This window comes from Pelodiscus sinensis, chromosome 14, assembly GCF_049634645.1.
Source record: "Pelodiscus sinensis isolate JC-2024 chromosome 14, ASM4963464v1, whole genome shotgun sequence".
Taxonomy (NCBI): Eukaryota; Metazoa; Chordata; order Testudines; family Trionychidae; genus Pelodiscus; species Pelodiscus sinensis.
Genome location: NC_134724.1, coordinates 38,196,126 through 38,217,380, shown reverse-complemented (window position 1 = coordinate 38,217,380; position 21,255 = coordinate 38,196,126). Strand labels below are relative to the sequence as shown.

The 21,255-nt window shown below is 44.0% G+C and overlaps 1 protein-coding gene across 7 annotated transcripts in view; it reads right to left on the bottom strand.

Annotated features, from left to right (window-relative positions):
* NEO1 (neogenin 1) overlaps positions 1–21,255 on the bottom strand; it is a 304,427-nt gene that overhangs the window by 99,192 nt on the left and 183,980 nt on the right. For all 7 annotated transcript variants that reach the window (XM_075897560.1, XM_075897561.1, XM_075897562.1 and 4 more), the window contains exons 6-7: positions 10,993–11,147; positions 9,711–9,831 (exon numbers count right to left, since the gene is read on the bottom strand). In XM_075897560.1, coding sequence (XP_075753675.1) covers positions 9,711–9,831; positions 10,993–11,147 — 276 coding nt within the window. The remainder of the gene's footprint in view (positions 1–9,710; positions 9,832–10,992; positions 11,148–21,255) is intronic.

Below are 21,255 nucleotides of genomic sequence, written 5' to 3'. Positions count from 1 at the left end.
ACTCTACAAAGCAACAGGGCTTGAACCCTGCATCCCAGCATGACCCAGGCTCAGACCCTTCACTCACATGGGGTTCTAGGTCCCTTTGTCCAAGGCCTGGATTTGCATAATGTGCATGTAGAGAGAGAAAGGGGCTAAGGCTGGAGTTTGAGCCCTAGACTTACGCTGCAGTATACTGTATACACACCCCTAGATTTACTTTCCACACAAAACCAGAAGAGAATTCTCAAATCTCCTTTGGTTTTTGATTCCTGAGGCAGAAGCAGTTGCTATTCACATACAGTAATTTGTCAATGACTATTACCACTCTTCCTCCCTTGTGTTCCATGATCCATTTTGGCAGATTTTTGAAACAGACTTTTATATCCAGGCAAGGGATGTTATTAGTCAGTCCCTGGTAGTACACGGATTTCCATTGCTTTGCAATATCCTCCCCACCTCCCCACAACATGCACATTTTCAAGCAATTTCTGCTTGTGGGAAGAAGCAAAACTGCCTTAAGGGGGGAAAACCCCGAAGAGTCGTCCTTTGATTCAGGGTAGAGTTTTTATTCTCTTCCAACAGTTCATATTTTGCACAATTTCCTAATATTTTTGTAACTTCACACACAATTCTATGGTATATTAAATCAGCATTTTCTGCATTATACCTCTCTCACGACACTATTATTTCTAAATTTGCAATCTGTTCAACTATAAAAAAAAAGCCTTCACATTAAAGTGATGGCAAGTGGCCTAGAAATTGGCCTACCTTTTACATGTGCACAATAGCCCAAACTAATGACAAAATTAACACGTAGGTTATTTGTCTCTAACCCACACAAGCAAAAGTAATAATGTATTTTAGGGGGAAAGGGCATTTGAAAGGATCCACATAGACTTTTCTAAATCAGACCACAAGCCTTTTCTCTATAAAATTTAGACATAGTTCTTGTACACACATACGGAGGAGCCAGGAGGACTTGAGATGAATGCTCCGAACCATCAAGCATCTCACAAGATCACATGTGACTAGACTTTCCACTGGATGGAATTTATCGCCACTATTTTCAGCAAGGCTGAGAATCATATTTCCAAAGATAATACGGTGTAATTAAGACAGTTGAACCTCTTTCCCATCGTGCAGTCAGTCAGAATCTTTGCCATTAAACTTAATGGTAGAGAAGAACAGGAGGGCTTCCTCTCGGATGGAAATGGTGCCCTTCAAATGGGTACATTGTGTCATGATCAGAGCATTAGTAGCTTTTTGTTGCCAGCTCTGTAGAGATCTAAAACTCCATATTCCTGGGAACACCTGTTGGGAACACCCACCAATTTAGCCTGTCCAGTTTCCTTTACTGCTAGAGAATTGGTTACCAGAAACACCTTGTTGGTTACTACTCAGCTCCACATTTCCTGGGTTTTCTAACAGAGGAAGCATAATCCTGGTCTTCTCTGCTTGTTTTTGTAAAACATGATCTGTCAATCTGATCAGATGCACCTTCTTGATGCACCCAGTCTCTAAGGGTGCCCCAAGATCAAAATAAGATACACAATTCGAGCTACACAAACTGCGTATCTTATTCCGATCTAATTTCAAAATAAAGTGCTACAAGTCCCTTAATCCTTGTGGAAGAAGAGTTACAGGAATGCCAGAATAGTGCGCTCATTATTTCAAACTCTATTTCGAAATAACGGTCTCGTTTCCAGACGTGGAATAGCTATTTCGGGATATGCCGCTGTCTAGATGTAGCCTAAACGTCCTACTTGAAGATACCGAGTGCTATAAGCAAAAAGCCCCTCTGCGACAGTACCTCATTGCCAGGCAGGTCACATGTGTGCTTGAGGGGAAGGAATTTGGAAATCCAGTTCTAACTGGAGATTGACTTTCATCAGGACCAAACTAAAGAGGCTGAAACTGTTTGTCAGCCAGGTGTAAGGTGAGAGCCTGTTGGTGACTGTCTTGCGCTGCCCTCACGCACACACAAATAAATAAAAATTGCCTGGCTTGCAGTATTGTCTGGAGGCCCCAGGCTGAGACAGGGTGTGAGGTTGGAGACAGACACCACCATCCCTGCTTCACAAGTTCGGAGTTAAGGCACAGAGTCAAGCAAATTGTTCAAGAACCCACTTGCCTGTGGGAAAGCTGTGAACTGAACCCAGACCTCCTGCATCCCTCCCCAGTACGTTAGCCACAGTCCCATCCATCCTCTCACATATGGGTGCCAGGAACAGATCTGCAGCACGTCCCTTGATGAAATCTCTTGGGCCTGGCAATATCTTTCAATGAAATCTGTGAGGTTTTCAGGTGAGTTGCATCTCCCATGGTTCCTACATACTCCCATCAAGACAAGCTGAGAAGATCCATGCGGCAATGGTAGCCCAAGACATTTTCTTCCACACTGCACCCAGCCAGGGTAAGCTCCATGTACACTTTAAAAACTTCCACAGAAGTAGGATTGATACTGAATGAGACCTTAATGAGGAGCCAATATCCACTCAGGGCAACCAGGAAAGGCAAGATGTTCTGTGTTTGGTCAAAAAGGTCACACTGCGAATGCAATTCCAAACTCTCATGGAAATACAAACAGTCTCGGAATTCAAATGTAAAGTTAAGGCCCCAGTAGGTAATTGGGGGCAATTCAGACTTCCGGGACCTAGCTGGACCTGGACCTATGTCTTTCTGAAGCCCGCTGCTCCTGAGATACCGCACTGGTTCCCACTCAGTTCTCTGCACACATAAGTCACCAAGCTATATTTCATGGATGTTTAAATGCTACAGAAAAGGATGTTCCACCAGAAAAGAGATGACATGGCACATTGCTGGGTATTAGTCCAATCCAACCCCCTGCTCTCAGGATTTCACTCCTGTAACACCCACAGAGTATTAACACACACACACACACACACACACACACACACACACACACACACACACACACACACACACACACACACACACACACACACACACACACACACACACACACAGAGAGAGACGCAAACACAGGCTTTTATAGTCGAAAATTTCAAAATGCACTTACTCTGTTGCATTTACTTGAGGGTTCTGAAGCTCGTCTATAGTGTATTTTGAATGATGTTTTGCAACAGGTGTCTACATAAATCAGCATATTTATTTACAGTCTATGAATTTTTTGTATACGGCAATCGATAATTCACTTTTTGGCTGCCTGAGTGCTTGTCAAGCGCCTGTCACATGGGGGTGACAGCAAACCATCTGCCTTCCTCCCCTCAAGCCACCACCTCCTCATTGCTACCACCTGTTCTTTTCCAGTCCCCAACTGACACTAATTCTCGGTTTTAACGGCTACAGTGTAAGTGGCTAGATTAGCGGCCCTTGCTGCAGCTCAGTCCTTTCACCAACATTTAATCACTATCAGTAAAAACAAGTTTTGCAGAGTCAAAGATTTGCACACAGCATATGCACAAAACAATACTCAAAATGCTGCGAGGAAAGAGCTTTGTTACAGTGTGGCTCGTGTGCTCCTGATCTCCACACTGCAAAAGCATGAAGCTAAATATCAGTCCTTGCTCAACCACCAGTGTACAATTCGATTCAATTAAAAATGTACTTTTAAAAAAAGCTTCTGGGGAGGGATCCAGAGGCTCCTGGGAGCCGTCTCCCTGAGGGTGTCTGCCCCATAAAACCAGAGGTGCTCTCAATTCTCTGCTCCCAGCAGAAGAGCAGCCCATAGAAAGTAACGTTGGAGAGGAGTATTCGCCAGACCCCTGTGGGCTCCCCCGCAGCTCCCCTTTCCAGCTCGCATGGCAGTGACCCTCCTTGTTTCTCTTTAAACTCACCCACGACAGGTATCCCCTGAGTTACAAACCTTCAACTTGCGAACAGCCTCAGGGGAGCAGGCAGGAGGCACAGGTGACCGGGAGCAGTGCAAGCACAGGCCAGTGGGAGGCCACACAACCGACTGGAGAGAAGTGGAGCTTTGAAAGGCAATGGCCACTTCTGTCCAGCCGACAGCTGCTTCCTGCTCCTCCGAGTTTTCTGGCCCGCACCTGCATTGCTTGCTACTGCCTGCTGAGTGGGCACTGGGCGCAGCCCATGGAGGGGCTGGCAGGAGGTTGGGGCTGGAGGCTAGCCCAGCTGGTGCTGACTCCCCAGGAGTTTAGCATGATTGAGGGGACCATGGCACTGTTTGAGGAGCAAGACCCCAAATCTTCAAGATTTGCCTGAGTCTCCAGAGCTGTCAGAAATGCCCTCTCACGTTACAAGGAAACTTACTTTGACAAAAAGAAGGTAATTGCCCAGGCTTCCCTGGAAACCCTTTAAGAAATTGCCCCAAAGGAACCAGTGAAATCAACCTATGACGCCTTTGAAAGTGCCCAGAAGTCCCCTTCAGAATCTCCACCTACCTCCTCAGCTTCCTCTAACTAAACCTGCCTTTCTTCAAGCACCAACACTCAAGGTAAACAAACAACTATTAGTCACTGTGAGGGGGGAGGGGGGGCGGCCCCGCCCCACACTCAAGCCCAGGGAAACCACCTGGAACGGGGGAGGGGAAGGGGGGGAGGGGAGAAGAGGGGACCGGGGGGGGGGGGGGGTGGAGAGGGCCCCACCCACACAGCCTTACTGGGCATGCTCCGAGCGGAGCCAAGATATAAAAGGCTGCTGGCCTGCTCAGAAGGGGCAGACCACAGCCCGAGTTGGAGCTAGCACCCAGCTGCCAGAGAGGGAGTCACCAGGACTGCTGAATGCGCTGCTGCCAAGCCCCAGCCAGGCTTGCCCCCAGCGACAGAGCCGCCGGCCAACCCCCCGTGACCCAGGCACCAGACCGGACACTGCCGACCCCGACACTGACTGGGGAAGTGTCGCAACAGCCACCCGACCAACGCCAACAGGTGGGACCGCTACGGGCCAGGGGTAGGAAGTGACCCAGGGCAGGGAGCTGGAAAAGCCCGAGGGCTCAGTGAATTGTGGGAAGGACCCCCCCCGCCGAGCCAGTGGTGGGAGACACCCGCCACTCATAGGGCCCTGGGTCGGGGCCCGGTGGAGAGGGAGGGCCCGGGCCCCCCTACCCCTCCTGCCCAGAACCCCGGAGAGTGGGGAGCTCGGCCCGAGGACTAGGCCGCAGAGCCCGCATACTTTGGGACTAGGCCAGTGGGCCGTATTTCCCCTGATTCAGGGGCAGCATACTTTGGGACTAGGCCAGTGGGCCGTATTACCCCTAAAAGAGGGGCATTGCACTTTGGGCCTAGGCCCAGGTGAGCCCCGGACGGGGTGATGCCCCGGACGGGGGTGGCAACCCCAAACCAGGGGGGAGCCCCCTGACAGTCACTGGTATTGGTTTTCTGCTTTCCTTCCTGGTATTGCAATAGTTTTTTCTACTATTTTCCTCGCAAATGTACACTATATTCAGCTATGTTATGGGTTTAATAGGCTTTTGTGGGCTAGCCTGGGAACCCCACCACCACGTAGAACACTGTTTCTGTGAGAAAACGTCTTTTGAGTTCCAAACAACCAATTTACAAACAAACTTTTGGAACACAACCCGCTCATAAACTGGGGACTTCCTGTATTTATTTCAAAGTCTCTTCCACATACAGTGTGTCTTGAGACGTGTTTTTCAGAATATCTAATCAATGCAAAGAAAAAAAATCTCAAACACAAAGGGTTATCTTAAAAAAGCGAAACACCTAATATCTATAATTTGAAGTTGTTTTTCTATACAGTTTTCTAGTGTACAATAATTGTTAGTATGCAGTGGACTGCAGTAAATCACTGAATTGTGTCTGTGAAGTGTGAAATTACTGTCCATACACAGAAAATGAAGACTTGTTCCATGGCTGATTATCATATATTATACAGATGTCTACTACATCTACAGAAGAAAACAACAGTACACATTATATTTCAATTTGAAACCATTCCTCAGCTGTGCCAGCCCACTTCAGCAAGGGCAAGACCAAAAATGGAGAATGTAAAGGAAAAGAACAACAAACAAATACCAGGAAAGATTTCCATACAGTTTAGAAAGATTACGACAACTGGGTTCAAAGAGGCAATGGCTAAAAGCTGACACGACAGACAGTACCGTGACTGGCAAGGAAGCAATCAACTGTACTTCTATTTAATCTCTCTCTGAATTCCAAGCAAGTCAAATCTTCACCTTCCAGGTTTTGCATAATTCTGTCTTTCCTACTTAGCCAATCTAATCTCTTATGTTGTCCACAGCCCACCTCTTCTTGTCATTAACAACACTACTGATGCCTTGTTCGATTTCGGTTCCTATGACTCATCACAGTAGCATCGGTTAGTCCATTTCTCAAGCACTGGCCTGTAAACATGGAAGGCCCTAGTCACAGCTGTTTCATAACCTCTCTAACTTCTCATTTTGATCATTTTGAAGGAAGGGTTTACAATTATAAGCTTACTGGAAAGAGAAACCTTCTAGAAAAGCCTGCCAAGCTAGCCAGGAACTTTCCAATGTCACTTTTAAAAGACAGAAGAAACAGAGATAGGGAATGGAATTGACTTAGGCGTGCATCTTCCATAGGTAAGAAATCAATGCACAGGTAAGTAAGCAATGTGTTTGATACCTGTATATTTTTATTTGATTTTTCAAGTTTTTACATAACTAATATTTTCTGATCACTGGAAGTCAAGTTGGAAGATCTATAAAACAGCTGTTAGCATGTCAAAAATCCCAAACACCTTTGTTTAAGTGGGAAAAAATACATTTTAATTTTAACACCAAGACAAAGATTATTACCAGGTCACTATCTTCATGTACTTTAAGACACCTATACATTTTCCTTTCTGAAAGTTTATTTCCACCTGGAGTCCTTGGCCTTTTCTGTTTTCTGAGACTGTACACAGCCTTAATAGCTCACTTTGCTATAAACTCTGAGTGTGCAAATATGCGCTGCAGGCAGTACAGCATGCCACTTTTCATAAGTTAGAATTTAATATGCACAGCTCACTCATGACTTTGCTTCACCTCTTGTTAGACCATCATTCACAATGAAGAAAAATGAAATGTACGTTGACTAGCAACCTTGTGACCATGTCACCAAAGAGCAGTATTTACAACAGAGGTGTGCAAAACATGGAGTGCATTGTTCAAAACATTGTAGGCTACCTAACAGTAAAATATGATTTCACAGGTGTACTGTTACACCTGTTATGAGACTCCACCAACACGGCTTCCACAATCCATGGGCAGCATGCAAAAGAAAGGACAGAGTTGTTAGACAAAGTCCTCTCCTGTATCAGGAGAGGTTGCTGAAGCAGGACAGGAGGTGAGATAGGAGGAGGAGGAGGAGGAAACAAGCAGCGGAAGAGTGAGATCAGGGAACTGAAGTAGAAAGAGAAGGAGGAAAACAAATCTCTGGGGGCTGGATGGACATACAAGTCTCGGCAGGCCATTCTCCAGAACTCAAGATACGTGAATTATTCAACATCTCTCTGAGGCTGAAACTACGGTGTTATCCTTCCATTTCCCAGCTTCTGAGAACGCCTCACTCTGATTGGTTTTGTCATCAGATTTCATTTTGTTCCCTTAATACGCAGACCGTAGTAATCCATTGTTGGATCCACATTCCTAACACTGGACATGTGGGGGAAATACCAGAATATCGCACTAAAGCGGGCGGCAGCTTTTGCTCCAAATTGTGTAGCAAATTTTGTAAAATACAGAAATGATTTTAGCTAGCACTGAAACATTCCCACATTACAATTTAGTCTCTTTCCACTGCACACCCAGAATTATGTCCAGCCAGTCCACCAATTGATTATTCTGTCCTGAGATCCAGAATTGCAATGTCCCACCCTATCCCCCTCCCTCAGTCAGAGCCACAGCCTCCACCCTCCCGCCAGCCCATCCTCACCCGCATCCTCATCCCCGACATGCATGGAGGAGCCCTAGGGCAGCAGCACCTTGCCTTCCTGCCTTTCCCCAAACCCAACTTGCCTCCCGGGGAGAAAGCCGCAGCAGCGTATCGATTCAGATGCTTGTGATAGGCCCTATGCAGGTTCCAGGGCCCAGTAATCCTCCCCAGAACCTGCATGAGGCATATCGGAAGTGTCTGAATCAAGAGACGCTTTCCTCAGAGCAGGCAGAGCTACCATGGCAGCAACTGGGACCCAGTTAAATAGCCTGGGCCCTGGGCAATTGCCTTCTTTGCTCCATCAGCAGGCCTGAGTCTAGCTGTTTTATTTCTGTGAGTATTGCAAGCGCAAAGCCCTGCTGTGTCTCCTCATTTTTCTGAACCCAAAGGATCTTTTTCTGTGGACAACAGAAAGCAGAGCAGGTATCATCCTTGTCATAACCAAGAAATCTTCATTCTAAAACAAGCCCAGGAATGGACAGGCAATACAAAGGTCAGAGAATGGTGTGAAATGAATGATTGCTGGTCTCATGTCTTCCTCCTCCTTCATATCAATTTCCCCTCATCCTCCGAAAACTGACTGCCAAGAGTTCTGAGAACTGAGACTTGAAAAGTGATGTCCTTGGATGTCACGTGTACTATTCTGTGCTCCTCTCAGCAAGTGTTTCTATTATCAGACAGCTCCCTTACTAGGTAAAATATGTAATATGGGACATCGTATGTTTAAATGGCAAGGAAGTGAATATTATTCATGATTTCTCTGCCTACGGAACCAACAAGCATTTATCTTATTCCAGAATGTTCTTTTAAAGGCTTTTTTTATCCATTTACAGATGTGATGGTGATAACTGTAAACCAGTGGTCACCAACCAGTACTTCAGGATCTACTGATTGATCCTGGAACCTTTGACAGGGGATCCTGACAGGTTTGGCCAGGAGGCTGTCAAGTACCGGCACTTCAACTGCCCCTCCCAGCACTGCCGTGCTGCTCCTGCCCTCTGCCAGGGAGGTGCCCCCCTCACCCTGGGAGCCTCCTGCTTGCTGTGCAGGACATGGGAAAAAGAGAAGGGGGGGTGCTGATATCAGGCTGCCCCCCTTCCAGCCTGTACCCCATCTCCACAGAGCAGAGGGGGGCAGGGATGGAAAGTTTGCTGGCTGCTTTTGGGAGTGATATAGGGCCAGGGTAGGGATGAGCCTGCCGTAGCCACCTGCACCATCACCCAGAAGCCACCTGTGGTAAGCGGTGCCCAGTTGTAGCCTGCATTCCAAATCCTGGCCCCAGTCCTGAACCCCTCCCACACACAAAGCCCTGCCCCCAGCTTGATAAAAGTGAGTGAGGACACAGGAGGGAGAATGGAGTGAGCAGGGGTGGGGCCTCGGAAAAAGGGCAGGAAGGAGGTGGGGCAAGAGTGTTTGGATTTGAAGTAGATCCTAGATTGCACTTAAATTCAAAAAGTGATCTCACGCTTAAAAAGGTTGGGGACCAAACAAATAAATTCTGATAGAGGAGAATAGCCTCTGAAATTGAAATGAATTTTATCTGAATTAATCCAGCTATGCCCACTCTGTTTTTTTGTAGCTGTGCCACTGTGTTCTCTTAGTCTGGCTTTGTTGCAGTTCTTTTTTATTATTAAACATTCCAGGATAACACAGTATATTTTCCATATAAAGGGAGACTATACTGGCATTTGGGGTTCACTCTTTAAAAAACCCTATTGATGTACAGTAAAAACACTTCACTCAAACAACAAGGGCTTGAAAAAGGCTTTATGGCTTTGCCAAGTTTTGGACATATTGCCTCATGCAGAAAAGCCCCTTGAGTCTGCTCTTCTCCACCTTCTGGTATCACGGTTCCCCAGTTTTTCTTACCATGTTCAAGTATTATCAGCTGGGCTCCAGCCTGCGCATTTCCAATGTCATTTTCTGCAATGCACTGATAGAATCCTTCATCTGATTTCACAAGGCCCAAAACCTGCAGATTATGTTCTTTCTGAAAGGAAAAGAGGCAACATTTCATGATGTATTCATTAAAAATGAACTCTAAATGCAAGCCCGGGAGCTTTTCAATGGTGTTCTATGACTTTTGGATAAAACTCCCAAATATTATAACAGGGTACAAAAAAGGCTTTGGCGTTCTCTTCTGCCCTCATGACTGTTATACCTGTTCCAAGTAAAATATTGGTTACTTTGAATCTTCCAATGGCTGCACCCCGAATCAGCACTAAGCTATTGCTAATAGGCTATGGAAATGATAGCCAGGCCCCAACATTCTGAAGTTAAGAACTGGCCCATATATTATCCTGTATCAATTATTTAAGTATCAGAGGAGTAGCCGTGTTAGTCTGAATCTGCAAAAGCGGCAAGGAGTCCTGTGGCACCTTATAGACTAACTGCAGTGTAGGAAGCTTTCGTGGGCAAAGACCCACTTCATCAGATGCATGCATCTGATGAAGTGGGTCTTTGCCCACGAAAGCTTCCTACACTGCAGTTAGTCTATAAGGTGCCACAGGACTCCTTGCCGCTTTTATCAATTATTTAAGTACAACAAAAAATAGTTCTGAAAGACAGCTCCATGCGGGGAACTCAAGTCTCATCTGCACAATCTTGTAGCCTCAGATTAAGTCTTTAAAATCTCTCTCTCGATAATGAATTTCATTAAAACTTAAGGTTTCATCAGCCAAAACTCAGGATTATATTACAAGCAAATGTCCGTGGTAGATCTTTGAGATTTTAATTCTTGTGCTGCCACAGTGACTACATAAAACTCAGGCAATCCATGTCCAAATAGACCTCATGGTTTGCCAGTTTTACATAGTACGACAAGGACCACAGTTGGTCAAATTCAAACTCATAGACTGTCTTTCACCAACTAATTCATTACTGTGTATTTCTCACATAAAAGATGCATGCTATGAAGAAACAGGCTATCTTATGGTATAAGGAACACAGAACCCATGCTCGTCAATGCTTCACACTGGATTACACAGCAATAAAGAATTCAAGAAACAATTTAATGCTTCTGGACCTTAACTATACTCCTATAAAAACAGGCAACTGACCCCGTAAAAGAACATGGCTTCTATGCACCTATGCAGGAGGATTAAGGCATACATCAGCAGGTTGAAACGACTGAAAACGAAAATGTACTTACTACAATTTTGAAGTAGTCACTAGGGATCACCATGTCTCCATTCTTGACCCATTTCACTGTTGGAGTTGGCTTCCCAGTCACTTCACACTCAAAGACAATATCCATAGATTCACGAGCATAAATATTAGCAGGCTTCTTCAGAAATTCAGGTGGTGCTTTAAATATAAGGGTAGGAGACAAGTTAATGCTTATCTAGACTTTGGAATATCAACTCAATATACAACTCAATATACAATGAAACCACATGGATTTCAAGAAGGCAGATCCACGTTCAAATCCTTTTAACTACATCTCAGAGGACTGGACCTAGGTCTCCCCTATAACAGGTCAGTGTCCTAAGCATTGGGCTAAACCTTACAATGGAGGAATTTTTTTTGGAATGGCCAATTATAAACCCATTATTCACCCACCTCTATAAGCACACCAAGCACTGTAAAAACAAAATAGCAATGTAGCCTGGGATTTTCAAAGGAGACTAAAGGAGTAAGGCACCCAACTTCCATTACAATTCAATGGGAATTGGGCACCTAGCTGCCTTAGGTTCCTTTGAAAATTATAGCTATCATTGCCAGGGATGAAGAACAATTAAAACAAGCAGAAAACAATTCTTTACACTAGTTTTAAATTCTAACAGAATGAGAATTATGAATAGCAGCAATAGCTGCATTCCCTCGCCAAAGGACATAGACACACACACCATCTTCTAGCTGTGGCTGTTTCAAGACTATATTCAGGGCCAATTAAACAGTCAACTATTTTGAACTGAAGTGATCTGCTGGGAATATATGGGAAAAGAAGATGAGTCATATGATGGAACGATTCATTAAGAGTCTAAAAATCAATGCAGAATTTAATAGGAGCCCCACCATAAGACTTCAGCAGTCGAGTAATATGTTGCACCCTCTTGTGTCCCTGCCAGAGAGTATGGTGTTACACTGGAGACAGTGTGCTGTGGCACATGGCATTAGGCCTGATCCACACTTAAGCCTCAGATCAACAGAACCAAGACTGAGAAAAATCCACCCCCTGGGTACCACTGCTATGTTGGTCTAACTCCTGATGCAGAAGCAGTGAAGTCGATGGAAGAATGCTTCAGTGTTTGTTCTGTAATGGAGACAGTTACTGGGGCTCAAGCAATTCTTTTTTACTTTCATAAGTAACACAGCAAGTCCAGAGGTCCCAGGGCTCAGCCTGGCAAGCTCTGGCATAAGTGAAGCACTGCTATCATTGCTTGGGGAGACAGTGTTCCTACAGCAATGGAAAAACCCCTTTCATCACTGACGTCCACATCTGCTCCATGAGGTTCCAGGATCATTATCATGGCAGTGCAGCTATGCTCCTACGACTAGGAGATCTTTCACAGTTCTGACCTTGGGCAAACCACTTAGAGCACCGTTGTACATATACTTTACAACACTTCTAATGGAACTCATCCTACAGGGCAAGTCCTCAGCAACACAAGTACGTGCAACAGAGCTTTAAGATGGCTATGCCAAAGGGCTTCCATCAGTAAAATGGGAATAACACCTATTTATTTTTGTAAAGTGCTTCAAGATCTGTGGAAAGTCTTACAGAAATATTTAATATGTTGCATTTCAGAACTATTGTAAGTCACGCTGGGGCTGCAGAAAACAAAGAACTGTAACTAGCCTATATTAAACAAGTGAATGTGTCAGCAGCAGAAATTTGTTCGTATTGAGAAGACAAAGAAGATCCCACAACTAGCACAAAACAGATTTCCTGTAAACATGAAGTGTAGGTTTGCCCAGAATCCTAATGCTCGGAACTCAAGCCAGAACATCACCGCACCATCAAGAGAATGAAAAATTAAATTAAATGTACATATCCTACAGAAAATGACTGATATGCTGATAAAACAAAAAAGGAAAATATACCGAGGACTGAAATTTTGTCTGTCTCTTTTACATTCTGAAAGTAGAAATGACCTTGATGTCTTTATTAATAACACCACAATTCAATTTACACAATTTTGTGCCACATCTAATTTTTTTCTACTTTTTTCATCTGTAGGCTCTCACTTCAATTGTAAGGCAAGAAATGCATCTTATGTTCCTGTTCAGTACCATGTGCCTCTAAGGCTTTTGGGGGGAAGGGTAGGTCAGTGGTTTGAGCATTGGCCTGCTAAACCCAGGATTATGAGTTCAATCCTTGAGGGGGCCATTTAGGGATCCAGGGCAAATCTGTCAGGGATGGTACTTGGTCCTGCTATGGGGGCAGAGGGCTGGACTCAATGTCCCTTCCAGCTCTATGAGACTTTTTTTTTTTTTAATATATGGAGATATACCTAGCTCAACCACCTCCCAAATCAAAGCCAGACCAGTAAACACATTGTATAACATTGATCTCACTTGTGCCGTATCAACAATGTTAAAGATAGAAATCCTGTAAACATGTTTGTTTGAAGGTAAAACAAAACACAATGCATCATTCACATAGAACCAAGGGAGATAAAGTGAAATTCTTTGTGCGGACCTGTTAGTACAACTATCATCCCAATATGGATTCCAGAATCACGTGTTAATGGCCACTGTCTACTTCGAAAGAATGTAAACCCTAGGTGTCTGCACAGAGATACAGGCAATTTTGCGGACATATGATGGCAGCCAGAAAAGGTAGGTAGAGTTAGGGCCATTACAGGTCTAGATAAGGGTGTGTACGTCTTACTGCAGTAAACCCTTGGAACAGCTAAGCTTAACAAGAGAACATAGATATGTTTTAAAGTCTCAGAGGGGTAGCCGTGTTAGTCTACACAAAGCCAATTTTCCCTGTCTTTAACATCCTCATTTTCACATTAAAAGCTACAAATAGGACACATCCAGCCCACTTACTCAGCCTTATTAACACAGGTCCTACAATTGACAGGTGCTTCTTTTGTTGTTATACATATCTTGATTTCTGTTATTTCCACTTGCATTCATCTGATGTAGTGGGTTTTACCCACAAAAGCTCATGATTTTGTATTTTTTGGTTAGTTTCAAAGGTGCCACAGGACTATTCATTTTTATAGATTTGATTTTTTTTGTTATTTAGGTTAACTAGGGGAGAAAGTTATTTAAGACTACTTCCAATATGTGGTGTATATGCACATTTTTACAACAGAGCTAGGGTTCCCAGATGGTTTCTGAAAAAATACATACACACAAAGTCCCCGAAAGCGATTAAGAAAAAAAAATCAGCATGGCCCCTTTAAAAAACGTGTGGTAAGGCTTTTTGGCCCTAACAGGCTGCTGGCAGCCACCTGACATCTTGCCTCCCTGCACGGGCTGGAGAGCTTCCCTGCAGAACCCAGTAAGCACTAGGGTTTCCAGGCTGCCTCCAGGACAGGAAAAAAAATCAGAGCGTGCCAAACATTTTAGGTGTCCGGTATTTTTTTTTTTTTTACTGGACAGGAGGCAAAAATACGGGACACTTGGCAACCCTAAGCAGAGTAGGAAATCTACCTTATCACATATACTAACGGTGGATTAAAACATTCAAATGTAGATGCTTGAAATTCATAGAACAATTTCAAAAACAGGGCATATTGTGGACTTTCAAGTAATAAAAGTCACAGATTTTATTCGTAAGAAATACAACTCTGTTGTGGAACAGAGCACCTATGGCCCAGGTCAGCTGACTAGGGTTCAGGCTGCAGAGCTGTTCGATTCTGGCATAGATGTTTGGGATCAGCCTGGAGTCTGGGCTGAAGCCTCACGAGGGGGGATGATCCCAGAGCACAGGCTACGACCTGAGTCCCACTATCTGCTCAACAATTTTAAAGCCCCACTGCCCAAGCCCCAGGAGCCAGAATCAGCTAAGCCAGGCCAGCTGGGAGTATTCGCCGTGTTGACGTACCTTTAGGGAATGTCGACGTGACCTTTTGGAGTGTCTCCCCCAGCTCGGGTTGACAAAATTAGGATGGAGGGGCTCATGCTAATGCTGTAAAACCAGCTGACTAGCCAGTGATTTGAAGTTACAGCTCAGTCTCCTGAGCCCACCCTTCTCCAGAAGCTTCAAAGCACAAGCTACAACTTCAAAGCACTGTCTCTACAGCTAGTTTTAGAGCATTCATATGAGCCTCACCCACCAGGCTGAGCCTGTTAACCCAGCCAGGGAAGCTAATTTCAAAATGCTGCCTGTACAATTCTAGCTTGGTGGCAGAACGAAGAACTGCGTGCAGCAAAACTACGAACATCATCTGTTCTGAAGAGTGTTCACATTTGTTTTCGGTATCCTTGTAGGCAAAGGAACAATTTGCTTATTTATTTGGCAGCCTTGATTTCCAGGGAAAGTCAAAAGCAGCACTTTTTTCTTAATAAAGTCAGTATGTAAGGAAGAGCAACAGAGTTCAGGCAAACATCTCACATACTTAGCTAGTCAATGGCATTTATTTCCTGCTAAAGAAAAGTGAAAGAATGCTAGAATGTTCCATTTCTTCCTAAGAACACAGCTCAATTTTTCTTCAAGGCTTTCTGTATGTGAAGGATTTTTTTTAATATTTACCTGGAGTTAAGCAGCTCTCCAAACACTAACGGTAGCTCCAGCTTACAAATGAAGAAACTTAACAAGGACATAAAAATATGGAAATGCTTGCTCTAAAGTAACCAGTTTAAGCACTTCTCGCCCACGTCCACTAACCATTTTATTACAAGGTCTCCTCTATGGCCTGCGTTTTCATAAAAACAACCATAAAAATGGAGGAAATTTTCTCCTTGGACAGACACACACTACTTTTAAAGAACATCAATAATTCAATAAATGCTAAAGATAAGCTTTTCTGTGTAAAGCTAATTTCATGCACGTTCATTATAGTGCAGCCCTGAATTCTACCATCATATACTATTTTACAACAGGACTGCTGACTCATTTGATACATTCCCTGTCCCACCTGGCCATTATGTGAAGTAGGGATCTTGCATTAAGAAAATAGTATCCAATCCTGAAAACAGAGACAGTATTGCACACTCACCCAAGGTTGGGAGGACAATTGTAGCTTAATTTCCTGATTTCACATAGATGTTTCTCTGACTCCTTTGTGGCCTTCGTCAGGGCCTTTCCCGCTTTGGCAGGCCACTCCCAGGCTGGAATCTCAACCCTACCCTCTCCCTGAGCACTGCTCTCTCCTAGCAGCTCTAATTCTTGAGCATCCCCTGACTGCTCTTCATAGGGCAATCCCCAGATGTCTCCCAAGTCTGGCTCATTCTGTCATCAGGACTGGCTAGACCCTGGCCTTCCAGGGCAAGCCACCCTGCTGGAAACACCACATAACCCTTACATTTACATGTAAATGTCTGCCAAGATTCTAATACGCTGCTCACTCTTGGACTTCCTATAATATCCAAACCTTCTAGGTTAGCTCCAAAATTCCAGTAGTGACCATGAGGCCTAAATCTCAGTGGCACTTTTCCCCATCTGTGTGATTCCAGTTAACAGACATGTAAATTTGGACATCTTGCTATTTAGGCAACTGGTGGCTGGAAATACCACTGAAGCCGCAAATGGCTACTGTCCTCTATTCCCCAGAAGCAAGTTACAGAGGTGCCAGTACCGCGTGATAGCAGAATATTACCACAGAGTTTTGGGGAACTAGAGGTGTCTGTCTGTCCGGATGAAATAGGCAGGAAATGTGTCAAAGTTACAAAGGCAGGAAAGAGAGCAAAAGAAAGGCTTGGGAATAAGGATAACAGTCAAAAGATGTGTATAGGGCTGGAGGGATGGAAAAACTGAACGGCTGTCCTAATATTTTCAAGACAGAAAACATGTGGAACAGACAGAACTGGGACTGTTCTTCCAATTCCACCTACAAGACAGAACATGACCGCTAGAGTCTGAAATGGTAATGCCTAATTCCATCAAATGGCCCACCCTCTAGGAGCAGTGTGGTCCCTTAAGCCAGGGCCATACACACAAGTAGGGAGAAACAGACCACCACAACACTGGCTGTCAAACCACATATGCTGTTACCTAGTCACATGTAATCTTTGAGAGACTAGACCTGGAATGTTTGCCCCTCTCAAATAAGGAGCTGCTTTTCCTGGCTATGGGGCAAAAACCGAGCTTTTTGCAAATGCTTAATATGGAAAATGTTCATTTCATTCTCTGTTATTTTTTTGTTAATGAATTAAAAATAATGCCTTTAAAATGTGTTTTTATAGTTTAACTACTTCATTGTTTAGCATTCACACCGATTAAACACAACATAAGTGCAGATGTTTGTGGCAGAGAAGTTAAATTGATAACCAGAGAGCAAATGAGCCAATTACCATATAAAATAAGATTTGTAATGGAAGATTATGTGTTTCGTTACCAAATAGACAATTAAACTTCAAAGCAGCCTTGGCAGCTCAGCTTTCCCTCCCTATCCCTTCTAATGTCATTAACACGCAATGAACAATTTTCATTGCTAATTGCTTATGCAGAATTTCACATGCAGAATGTTCTACTTGCAACCTCCCTATTCCACAAGCTCCATTTAATTCCTTCCCTACTTCTGAGCTATTTTAAACTTTGTAAGGTTTAAACACCGATGCCAAGCAATCTCCAACGGAAGCCAGTGTTTAGCAACAGTGCAACCGCAGCACTTCCTTGTTGTCTGCCTGTGCTATGCTCCATGCAATTGTGTGCGTGACTTTCCAGTAGGGTGCTTGCAGAATCCGTGGCTTCAGTTAGAATGTCAAAGATTAGGAACTGAGGTCCGTGTGTAATTACAAGGAGGGGAATAAAGAAGAGTTGCTGTTTATTGCAAAATTCCCATGATAGTGGTTTCTCTAAGTGCCTTTTCAGAGCTTTGCAGCTCCTTTGCCTATGTGTGGAGCAGAAAGATGGAACAACCTCAATAGGCAGCAGTTTGACCATGTCTGCTGTCAAGTTAGCCACTCGCACTGCCTCCAGTGAGCGAGGGATCCAATTATACCCAGTCCCTCTCCAAAATCCCCAGAAAAGCTTTCCTTTCATTGTCCTACCAAATCACACTCTTTCCCCAACAACAACAAACACAAGATTTGTTTTTCAAATCTCATTTCCAATTTGCAGCTTAGGCTGGGAGAGAAGAATTAACATAGTACTTTAAACATCTAAGCACCATTTGACATAATAGCTAATCAAAAGTTGTGTTTCTCAATTGTGAGCAGAGTTTTCCATATATGAATCAAATTAGTGGCATCTATAATATGAGTGAGGTAGAGGCTGAGGGTACATGGAAAATGTTTTAGGCCTTATTCACAGCTCAGTTTAAAAGTGTACGTCTGAAAATGTGAGGCTTCACTAAACTACTTCCACAAAGGGCAACCACCTGAAAGACGTGAGCACAAACGTACACAGCAAAGCGGCCTGGTCAGCCTCGTCCCATTCAGGCAATCAGCAGATCTTCCCAATTTGACACACATCATAGATCACTTACAAGCGTATCAGATCTACTTAAGATGAGATAGGACAGAGCTTCCAAGCAGTGCTGTTACTATAGAAAATACAGTATTGTACCAGGGTAGGTAGGAGAAGGGTTGCCCCAAACAGCAGCTGTTCCCGGGCTCTATCCCCATCCAAGACACTGCATGCATGGGGGGGTATCACATGGAGGATCCTCCAGGGAGCCCCTCCCCTCTCACTGGGGTCATGCTCCCCAGCAGTTTCAGCAAGTGGAGACCCCTCCCACAAGGGCTGCAGTGATTGGACAGTGCCATGGGCCAATCATCACTCTCTTATGAGCATGTGGCCTGCAAAGCAATCCTGGGGCTGGATGGAGCACCCTGTGGTCAGGTCGGCTCCCTAGGATCCCAGGGAGGCAATTGCCCCCCTTCCCACCAACCTACACAGCAGCCCTGGCTCTAGACTCCAGGACGAGCACCAACTGGAACTATGGAAAGGGTGGGAGAGGCCGGGCTCCCTGCCTTGCCTTGTGTCCAGAGATGAAAGCAAAGCTGGGGCTTCGTCCTTAATTTGGCAATAGGTAACAGAAGCGCTTCGGCCTGCTGACCTTGCAATCGCCCACATGACCGAAAGGCCATGATCCTTCTGACTCAATACTTCAGTAGCCTCCTCTGAAAGAGGCAATGCCAGACCTTTTGAGGCTGAGCATGTTGACTCCATACTACACTGGGTCACCTCAATGTTACACTCAAGCCCTCATAAGCCATCACCATCCCACAGCCTGACTCCCCTGGCATTGTTCTACCATTTCAATGAGCCAAGGCAGTCAAAGGCAGACAGACAGCTGAGCCCAGTGTGCCCTGGAAGCTGCGTGCTCGTACAGCCACTCAGGAGAGATTCAAATGCTGCCCAGCTGATCAGAAAGTGCCCCCAGCGAGGCTGTTTGTTTCTATTGGAGGTACAACATTCACATAAATCTCAGTGCACATAACACTGCTGAGCTCCCAAGCAAGGGCCGTCAAGTGCAGCATGAAGTAACTACTGTAGTCCCATGGCCAGCTAGGATTGTCCTTTCCCTGTCTAAAACCCCAATTAAAATGTAATTCCACCTAAACCCCTTCCTACCGCCTTCTGCCCCTCCATATACCTCTTTACATGGCAGCACCTTCCTTCACTCCCTCTCCTATACTAGCCACATGAAAAAATAAATATTTAAATCCAAACACCACCTTTAGCCATATTACTGGATATAACACTACACAGATTATACTGTAATGTGTGTGTTAATATTAGGTGTCTGTTATTCATCAGAAGGGTTTTTTAATTTAATTTTCCTATACATTTCAGAAAAAAGAATGACAAAAATTATCTCTCATCCTGTCTCCAAAGCAGTATGCAGAATTCCCAGTTGTTCTAAAGCCCTCTTTATTTTGATATGAGACTCATCTCATATCACTGTGAAATCTTAGAACTTGCTATATGGCAGACAAAGAATTTCTTCCTCCTCAAAGTTAAGCGTGTGATTTTGTATTAGAACTAGGGCTGTCAAGCAATCTTCAAAAATAGTCAATAATTGTGCCATTAAAATGGATGCTTCCTATGTTTTCAAATATATTTATTTCAACTGCAACACAGCATTCAAAGTGTACAGTGCTCACTTTCTATGTATTTTTCAATTACAATCATTGCATTGTAAAAAGGAAAGAAATAGTATTTTAAGTCACCTAGTATAAGAACTACAGTGCAATCTCCATCATGAAAATTGAACTTACAAATGTAGAATTATGTAAAAAAAGAAGTGCACTTAAAAATACAACAATGTGAAACTTTAGAGTCTACAAGTCCCATCGTTTCTACTTTTGATCAGACAGTTGCTCAGAACAATGATTCAGAGGGGGAGCCAAGTGAGTCTGTAACTTGAAAAACAACCAATAGTCTCGCGGCACCTTAGATACTAACAAAACATGTTGATGGGATCATGAGCTTTTGTGGGCACAAAGTTGGTTGTGCCCATGAAAGCTCATGATCCCATCGACATGTTGTGTTAGTCTCTAAGGTGCCGCGAGACTACTGGTTGTTTAAGTTTTTTAAAGTTTTTCCAGAAAAATTAGTTTATATTTGTGAGAGATAATTTTGCCTACATAATTTACTATGTCACCTGAAAATGAGGACAGATGTTAGCATCACACTATTGTAGGCAGCATGGCAAAACTATTTAGAAGCCAGAGGCACTAAAGATTCATATGTCCGTCCCCTCCTTCATGTTTCAACTACCATTCCAGGGGACATGCGTCCATGTCCATCATGGGCTCTGCTCGATAACTATCCAAAGCAGCGCAGACTAGCACATGCTCATTTTCATCATCAGAGAGAGATGCCATCAGCAGAAAGTTGATTTTCTTTTTTAGTGATTCAGTTTCTGTAGTTTCTGCATCACTGTAGGGCTCTTAAGACTTTTGAAAGCCTGCTCCACATCTCAGCCCTCTCAGATTTTGGAAGGCACTTCAGATTCTTAAATCTTGGGTTGAGGACTGTAGCTATCTTTAGAAATCTCACATTGATACCTTTGTCAAATCTGCAGTCAAAGTATTCTTCAAATGCACAATATATGTTGAGTCATCATCCAAAACCGCTATGACTTAAAATACATGGGAGAATGAAAGTAAAACAGAGCAGAGACATGCAGTTCTCCCTCAAGGAATTTAGTCACAAATGTCATTAATACAAGTGTCACGATCCTGGACGCATGTCCTCTGGAACGGTGCTTGTAAAACTAAGGGACATACTAACAGTATAGTCCTGATACACTAATGTTGAGTGTATCAGGCACGTAAATACTTTATAACATGACCTACAACAGTTCCATGTGAATGCCTGTTCTCACTTTTGGGTGAACTG